At 37.3% G+C, this 9,020-nt stretch overlaps 1 protein-coding gene across 1 annotated transcript; it reads left to right on the plus strand.

Annotated features, from left to right (window-relative positions):
* Positions 1-97: 97 nt before the first annotated feature.
* Positions 98-8,669, plus strand: Nup98-96 (nuclear pore complex protein Nup98-96). The gene is made up of 17 exons (XM_066293243.1): positions 98-351; positions 441-583; positions 640-889; positions 1,149-1,301; positions 1,358-1,758; positions 1,816-1,981; positions 2,952-3,071; positions 3,129-3,251; positions 3,309-3,459; positions 3,509-3,734; positions 3,794-4,118; positions 4,332-5,233; positions 5,288-5,517; positions 5,576-5,732; positions 5,789-6,148; positions 6,258-6,514; positions 6,584-8,669. Exons 1-17 carry the CDS (start codon positions 303-305, stop codon positions 7,638-7,640), a joined length of 5,070 nt encoding a protein of 1,689 aa, XP_066149340.1. The 5' UTR covers positions 98-302; the 3' UTR covers positions 7,641-8,669.
* The last annotated feature ends 351 nt before the right edge of the window (positions 8,670-9,020 follow it).

Below are 9,020 nucleotides of genomic sequence, written 5' to 3' on the forward strand. Positions count from 1 at the left end.
CTAGAAAAGGATAGTAAGCAATGCGATGTCATACGAAATGTCGATCACACAATTTTTGACATTTGTCGTACTTACTTGATAATGATACATAGGAGAATCATAAAAGATAAAATCAGCACTGTGCAAGCGCAGTCATTTTGCTTTGATCGAGATATTTCCCATGTTCCAGCAAAATATTCTAATTAAAGCACTAAAAGTTATCACGCACTTATTTATATTTATCGCTTCATAATCAGTGCCATCGTTTAATGGTTTCCGTACTGTATTAAAGCATTGTGAACTCTCTAGGCCTAGATCACAAAATGTTTGGAAAACCTACCTTTGGGTCCTCTGCACCTAGCACCTCATTCGGTAAGTATTTATTATCAATCATTTTCTTAAACAAAGTTCTCATTTTATGATATATGCAACATATATTTACTTTTTACATTGCACTTCAGGGGGTACAAGCCTGTTTGGCCAAACGGCCTCCACTGGAGGAGGGCTATTTAACACCTCCACTACCTTTGGTCAACAAAGCAAACCAACCTCCTTTGGCTTTGGTGCTGCCCCTCAAAGTAACACATTTCTGAGCACCCAACAGGTAATAAAAATTGCTCATCTACAAACTCAAAATCAAGCATTTTTAAATGAATATAGCCACAATCCTCAAGTATCTTTAACACCTCGGGAAATTCAAACTTGTTTGGTGGTGCCACTGCATTTGGTGGCCAACAAACAACAGGCACTACAATCAAGTTTGTGCCTTTTACGGGTACTGATACAATGTTGAAAAATGGAACTGCTCAAGGCATCAGCACTAAACATCATAGTATTACTTGCATGAAGGAGTATGAAGGAAAATCTTTTGAGGAGTTACGAACAGAAGATTATCAGGCTAACAGAAAAGGTAAGCAAAATTTTACCAATTATAATACATAAGACGTTTCAGTTTTAACCTACATTTTTTTCTAGCTTTTAAAAACTTTGATATCCTTTGGTGTACCCTTTTAGACTATATCATGGCTATTTAATTTCTGTTAATAAGTTCATTATTGATATATATATGTATATATATATATTGAATCACATTAAAATTTACATATTAAACTCTTACCCATAAAATAAAAAAAATATATCTATTTAGAATTCAATTTTTGGTTCACTAGGACCCCAAGCAGGATCTACTGGATTTGGAGCTCCTGCCTTTGGAGCTGGCACTTCAGCCACTCCTTCTTTATTTAGCCAAACTGATGCCAACAAATCAGCTTTTGGCCAAACCTCTGCTTTTGGTCAAACTCTTGGACAAACTCCTGCTTTTGGTACTGATCTTACCTTCTCTTCCTTAACAGCAACAATTTTTTTCTCTACATTCCAGGCCAACAAACCACAGGTTTTGGTACATCGGCGTTTGGTGCGCCAACTTCGACTGCGCCATTATTTGGTCAAACAGATGCTAATAAACAATCGGCATTTGGTCAGTCGACTTTCGGCCAAACATCAGCTTTTGGACAAACTTCCACTGGAGCTTTTGGAATGGGAGCTCAGCAGAATACTACAGGAAGTCCGTTTGGTAAACCGGCGTTTGGAACTGCAACTAGTAGTGCAGGTTTTGGATTTGGGTCTGCCACCCCACAAAATGCAAACCCATTTGGATCTTCGCCAGCTAATAAACCATTTGGAACTGGTTTGCAAAATCCGGCGCAACCTTTGCTTTTTGGGAATGCAACTTCTCAACCAAGCACTGGGTTTGGTACTGGGTTGTTCTCCAACACTCAGGTAAGCCTAAATTGACAAATTTTTGATACATTAATGTTTTTTTTTTTTTTTTTCCAGAACACTGCCGGGGGCTTATTCAATAAACCAGCGCAACCAACAGCCGGTTTTGGAACCACTCCACAAACAACAGGATTCTCCTTTAATACTCCAGCTTCCACTCAGTCAAGTCTTTTCAATAACGCCTCGAAGCCTTTGTTTGGAGGAGCTGCTAGTACTGCTCCAGGTAAGATTTGTTTTCATAGTTCAAAGTTGGTAAATTGGGGTCTTTCATGCTTTAGTGAAATGTGAGTTTTGAAGCGTTGTATGAATCTTGTGGAATTCGTGATTTTTTAAAAAACAACTTGTTTTACACATAATTATCTCAAGGAATGTTAGAAAACAGCCATGTTCAATTATAAACCTGCTGAAAACCTTCCCCATGGTGTGAAGCTTAAAAGAACTTGGATAAAACCATGAGAATCTGACTGAATGGTACCTTCTTTCCAGACGGTGACTCCATTCCCAACAAAATCGCATCCTTAAGAAAGATGGATTTGGACTGTTTCAAATGCAAGCATTTAAATGCTAATGAAGAGCTATTGAGACGTTTAAGTTTGCAGGAAAAGTTACTAGATTTAGAGGAAAGAAAGCTAAAGCTTGATGAAAGAAAAATGGATTTGCATGAGAAATTGCTGAACTTGAGTATTTCGGAAAAAATAGACGGTGTGGAGGTTGATAAGCGGCATTGCGAGATTGCGCTATTGGAAGAGCGGGTTATGAACAGGCTCGTTTACCATTTCAGCACGTTATCCATCGACCGTTTAATGGAAAGACTTCGGCTGTTATAAGGGTTATCGGTTTCTTTGGGCTGATACATGGGTTTCTAAACCATATAGTGTTTTTCTTAATTTAATTTTTAATATTCTTTGCTATGAAAATTTAATTTTGTTCTGAATTTTTATAATTTAATGTTGTTATGATCTAGTTATTAAGCACAATAAACAAATATTAAAATGCGTTTTGAGCTATTTTAGTTTTCTTTTAAGTGGGACATGGCTTACATAAAAAAGAGAGCAATGGTATGTTTACCTCGTTCGATTTACAATCAACTTTCATCTTCTGCATAGGCAAAGCTTCTACAAAAACAATTTTTAATTACTTTATTTTCCGACGTTTCTTATCCTTCACCAATTAATCTTTAATTTTTTTTGCAGCATTTGGAAGCACTAACACTTTTGGAAGCACCAACACTGGATTCGGTAGTACTTTTGGCAAACCTGCGGCTCCCGCTTTCGGTCAAACACAGGCGCCTGGAATTGGCACTTTCTCTTCAGGTAATAATACAAACTTCTGTAATTTATAAACTAACCAAGAAATTTCTTTTCTCAAAGGATTTGGGGCTACTAACACCTTTGGCACTGGCACATCTACAGGCTTTAACAGCACCTTTGGCAAACCCGCCGCTCCTGCCTTCGGGCAAACTCAAATGTCGGGACTTGGGACTTTCAATACTGGTAAAATTTGTTTGTTCAATGTTAAGCTATTCTGAAAGGTTCAACTATGGAATTTAGGTAACACCACTTCAACGGGATTATTCGGAAATCAGAATCAAGCCAAACCTGGTGGTCTTTTTGGCGGTACTACCGGTCTATTTGGAGGCGGATTATTGTCTTTCCAGCAAAACACATTTGGACTCGCTCAGCCCGCACAGCAACAAGCTTCGTAAGCCTGCATGATTAAAATTAAATTTTCCATCAATTTTTTTTTAAAGACTTTTAGCACAACCTGAGCAGAATTCCAACAACCTAGCCCTTTTAACCTCGGACCCTTTTGGGGATGCTCCGCATTTGGCCGGCTTGGAACCCAAATTAAAATCTAGCACTGCTGGTGTTTCCACCACTGATCCTAAAGAGTTAAAATCTCTGTTGGATGCTTCTAAAAAAGTCGATTTAACTCACAAATCCAAACTCAAAGTTACTCCTCTGAAAAGCGCTAGAGTAAGTGTATATGTCGCTCAATCTAGTCATGTTATTATATGTTAAGTATTCATTTTCAGGATAGTTTGTTTGATTCAATTCCAAAAATGTCAGATACTAAATCACCATTAGCAAATTACCAAAAACCAAGTGTGAGAAGGCTGGTTTTGAAGCCCCGTTCAAGCACTGAAACAGCGCTTGGTTCGAGTTCTAACAATATTTTGGATATTTTAACGAGCGAGGATAAGGAAAATAGGAATTCTGAAAGTGGGGGTGCAACAGGAAGAGGAAATCCTTTGAAATTGAACTTTGATGCCAGCGTGAACAACGAGAGTTTGCTAAATAATTCTGTGGAGACTCAAACATTCAATGTGTTACATTCTACTGGGAAAGATCAATTACCAGGTAAAGAATTTAAGGGCTTGGGGGCTAAATTTTGAAAGATAGTACAACTGAAACAAAATTTATAAATAATTTTTGAAAAAATTGTACAAATGCCAATTAAGTTAGAAAAGAAAAACACGCAGTGTACGAGTCAATTTTTTAGAAATGTTTAAACCCCTTATCATTATTTTAACAGCTGCATTAATTAGTGACCTTTAATCGTATTTCTTTCAGAACATAGTCTACGTGATTCTCCAGCTCCACCATCAGACGATGAGGACGAAGTAATCAATAACAATCAAGCAGGAGGTGATGCCTCTAGAAACCACCCCGCCAACATAATCTGCACAAGACCTGAATATTACACTTTACCAAGTTTAGATGAACTAACTCCTGATGAGGATGGAAAGTGTATTGTCAGAGGTTTCACCGTTGGCCGAAAAGGGTATGGAAACGTCTATTTTCCCGAAGAAATCGATGTGGCGGGTTTAAATCTGGATGAACTCGTACATTTTTGCTATCGAGAAATAAATATATATCCCGATGAATCTACAAAACCACCCGTTGGAGAGGGCTTGAATAGACGGGCACAGATCACTTTAGATAACGTGTTTCCGAGACGTGTGGGATCGAATACGTTAATCAAAGATATAGTTGATCTGATACAGATGAAGTTTGCTGAAAAGTTACGAAAAGTAACTGAGAAAAAGAATGCTCGCTTTGTGGACTATCGCCCAGAAACTGGAAGCTGGGTTTTCAAGGTGGATCATTTCTCAAAATACGGGTTCAACGATAGTGATGAGGAGAGTGATCAGAACGGAAATGGAGTCCCTAAAAAAGCTTCTGCGAAGGCCACGGGCGAGGTGCAACCCCCAAAACCTGCTCCAACTAAAGAAAGTTTAGAAGCAGACCGAGAAGTGATTTCAAGAGAATCTACGGAGTTGCATGATGGCTCTTCGAGGCTGTTTGGTTTGGATAAGGATATTTTGGTGAACACTGAGCAGCAGCAGGAAAATGACGTTCTGCACCACAGTATGATGATGGATGATCCCTCAGAGGATGAATATTCCATGCTGCCAGACATTGATATGCACTTTAAGTCTTACCCTAAGAACGTTAACGTCTCAAATATTCAAGTGAGTGTTAAATATATTTTTATTATTTTTTTTAACTTTGTTTTTGAAATTTAGTATATGAAAATGGCCCTATTTGATGACGATAGATCTTCAGAGGGCGCACAAAGCCACTCTTCAATTTTAAAACAATACCTCGATATACCTGAAATAGACGATATTCGAAAATTGCCTTCTTTATCTGAAGAAATTGCTCCTAGAAGACGGATTTTAATACGGCCAAAAATTTGGAAGGTTTTAAATAACTATCAATTGCCTAAGGCTACTTCTGTTGTGTTGCCCAGCAGGTATGCAATTTGTTTTGTTTGTATTTTTATATTTTAACGTTTTTTTTTTCGTGTTGAGGTGTTGTGTGGACGTGGGTATGCTCAAAGGAAAGTCCTTTAAACCAGGCTGGTCGAAAGGTTTCAACTTTTTCTCGTTAGAGAACGACGAACGGGAATTCAACAACGAATTGCTGTTTAAAACCATTGACACGTCCCCGACTTTCGACCCATTAAAGGTTCTATATCCTTTTACCATCTTTCAATTAGCTGTTTCAACTAAACCATTTTTCAGGACATTCTAGTAGATTGTCTAAAAGAAGTCCTGGAATATTCGTCTTTCGAATTGAGCACTGCAAAAATACCAACGTTCGAGATACTGAAATCCGACTGGTATCTTAAAAGATTGACGACAATATTTACAAAATTGGCCAGAGGATATAACAGCGCGCAGACCAATTATTTATGTAGCATTTGGACTTTATGCACAGCCCTATGGGGGCCTGGTGAGAAGTCCATAACACATAGGAGATATTTGATGTCCGAGTGGCTTAAAGACACGTGCGTTAACGATAGTTTGATACTGAAAAGTGGACCTTCTAAAGATATGAATGAGGCCACTCAGAGTATTTTTGATCATTTGAGCGTCTTCAAAGTAAGTTGCCTCCTGTTTTTAGCCGTATCAGATTAAAACTGAACTTCACTATATTGAAAGTTTTAATACATTTTTTTTCATTTAAGTAAGTGTCTTTCAATTTTCTTAGGTGTTTGATGCTGCAAATTTGGCCATGGACTTAAAACTACCAAATCTATCTCTTCTTTTGTCGCAATTGAGTCTCGGAAACACAACCAAGGCATTTATGCAAGAACAAATTGAGATTTGGTACAAATCAATGGCGGCAAAGCACATTTCTGTCGAATTTAAGCGACTTTATTTGCTATTGGCTGGAATTCCTGCAAAAGAAGGAATTAATGTCTTCGAGGATGTCGATTGGAAAAGAGCATTCGGAATGCATTTATGGTAAACAATTGAAATGAATAATCCCAAGTTCTTTCTCTTTTATGTTATTTTCAATAACGACTATTTCAGGTACATTTGCCCAAATGGAGCACCAATTGAAACCGCTATAGAGTTCTACGAAAAAGCTTTTAAAGAATCTCTTTACGCCCAAAAACCCAATCCTCCATACGTAAAAAGCATCTCAGAAGAAGGTCCTTTTGATATCATGTACCACATTATGCAGCTCTACAAATCGAGAGTTCACAGATTAAGCAGCACTCTCGACCCTGCAACTCACACTGATGATCCTGTAGATTACAGACTCAGCTGGCTGTTGTTACAACTATTTTTGTCGTTGGACGTGGGCGTATTGGAGCAATCTGAAATGAACAAGTTTTGTACGAGTTTTTCAACACAATTGGAACATTTAGGCCACTGGGAATGGGCAATTTTCGTTTTGCTGTACTTGAAAGATGATTTAGTTAAGAGCAACCTGATTATGGGGATTTTAGATCGGAATTTGAGCGTAGACTTTGGAGATATTGGTGAAAATTCTGAAGAAATAATGGATTTGTTGGTGAACAGTATGAATATTCCGCCTGAGTGGATTCACACTGTAAAAGGACACAAGGCCATGTCTATAGGCAAACATTTCGAGGCATTTAATCACTTTTCATTAGCAGAGGAATATGTTACAGCTAATGATATATTCATTAACGATTTACTCCCAGGGTTATTCATCAACGAGCAGTATGACGTTATAAGGAACCTGAGCGACAAACTCAGTCCCGGCAGTAAGGATATCCTGCACTGGCGCAACGGAGCCGGGTTAATCCTGGATTATCTAGATTTATTGGAACAATCAATGGCAATGGAGAATCTCGTTAAATTACAGATGAAGTTGGGTTCTTTGGGAGAACGAATCGTTAATTTCCCACAGAAAAGTGAGCAACAAAAGGTGTGCGTGGCAGAACTGTCCAAGAGATGTTCCTCGCTCTATCGGGAGCTATGTAATAAGTCCCAGTCAGACAGAGTGAAGGATTCCTACGCCCGATTTATCGAAACTCTGATCATGCCCCCAGATTTCAATATGACGGACGGGATGTATTTAATACACGATTTTTGTAATGCTAGGATTTTCTCGTGATACGGTAAGTGAACGGAACGGAAGTGAATATTTGTTGAGTGAAGGTGAAAATAGCGATTTATGGTGAATGTATAAACAGTCGAAGTTTGGTAACGCTTCAAGTAGAACTTTAGCTTTCTGCATAAATTAAATCTAGGCTAGAAAGCAAGGTTTTGTCTGATACATTTCATTTTAGCGGATTTAGGACACATTATTTTACATTGAAACAACCATTTTTTCATTGCGTTAAATTCTGTTAAACTGAAATTTAAAAAGGTGCTTTTTACCAACGAATATATATTTATCATAGAAAAGTGACGTGGCTAAACGCCCGAATGCGTCCTTGATAACTCGGCTGTAAATACCTTTTGCTTTGCTCATCCGTTGGAAGAAGAACTTTGTTTACTTTGGCGTGCTATCGAATGATAAAAAGTGAGTTAATAAAAGCGACGAAATCGTTGACACAAAGAGCTTTTTTCGTGTTTGTAGGTTTTGCTTGGAACTGACAATTTTCTATGGTAAATAATATGTTCGGAGCTTTTTACCTGTTAAAAAAAACATGTGTTTATATGTTAAGATAATTAAAATGTCCATTTCATTTTCTACCCTTTTACGCGATTTAAAATGAACTTAGTACTTTTTTCCTGTTTTTTTCCTCAACTAAGGCAATTTTGTGGTTCACTTAGGAAGTTTCCGAAATTAAAAAAAAATCAAGTTACTCTGATTCTGAGATGGACAACATCGAACCGTGTATGTCTTCAATCCAATAAACCGCGTACTAAGTCACGGATTCTGAGTCGTTCTTTCAATGTGCTTCCAAAATGCCTTCAGTTGATTTAATAGAAACTGAAAATAAATATAACAAATATTACTGTTTTAATTTAAATTTTGTCTAGTTACAAAGGTAAATTAAGCTGAAAATTAGTATTGTCAAAGTTTTAAATAAAAAAGAATCCGAGAGGCATGATATATTTATATGCAGTATAAATGGTCTACCTTTTTTAATGATTATTACGCCTTTTTATTTGGAATAAATGTTGTTTTAGCCAAGCAGATTCGTATTTATAGCCTGTCAACGGGACTGTAATTTTAATTAAAAAACTTGTTCGAAATTTCATCGGAACCTTTGACTGGGTTAATTACCCTTTTAAAGCACACTACCCTTCAGATTTTTTTTCCATATTTTCGCTCGTCAAATTTCCGAGGTCCAAGGTAGATTAGAAAAAGTAGTAATAAACTATTCATACGGACATTTTTTTTTTGACTATTCGGAAGTATAAGAAGCACTTTAGAAAATTTTGTCTTTACCATTTTAGACAGAAAAATTGTACAAATTGTTCGTTCATATGCCAATGGAGGTGAGTTTGTCTAAATTTTGCCACTTTAACAAATTCAGATATT

Source organism: Euwallacea fornicatus, chromosome 18, assembly GCF_040115645.1.
Source record: "Euwallacea fornicatus isolate EFF26 chromosome 18, ASM4011564v1, whole genome shotgun sequence".
NCBI lineage: Eukaryota > Metazoa > Arthropoda > Insecta > Coleoptera > Curculionidae > Euwallacea > Euwallacea fornicatus.

Bases quoted from the DNA above. Each gene is read 5' to 3' on its own strand.
- Nup98-96 (XM_066293243.1), top strand. From the start codon at position 303: ATGTTTGGAAAACCTACCTTTGGGTCCTCTGCACCTAGCACCTCATTC. The intron at 4,119-4,331 runs GTAAAGAATTTA...TATTTCTTTCAG, and splicing joins TGGGAAAGATCAATTACCAG to AACATAGTCTACGTGATTCT. The intron at 6,149-6,257 runs GTAAGTTGCCTC...CAATTTTCTTAG, and splicing joins ATCATTTGAGCGTCTTCAAA to GTGTTTGATGCTGCAAATTT.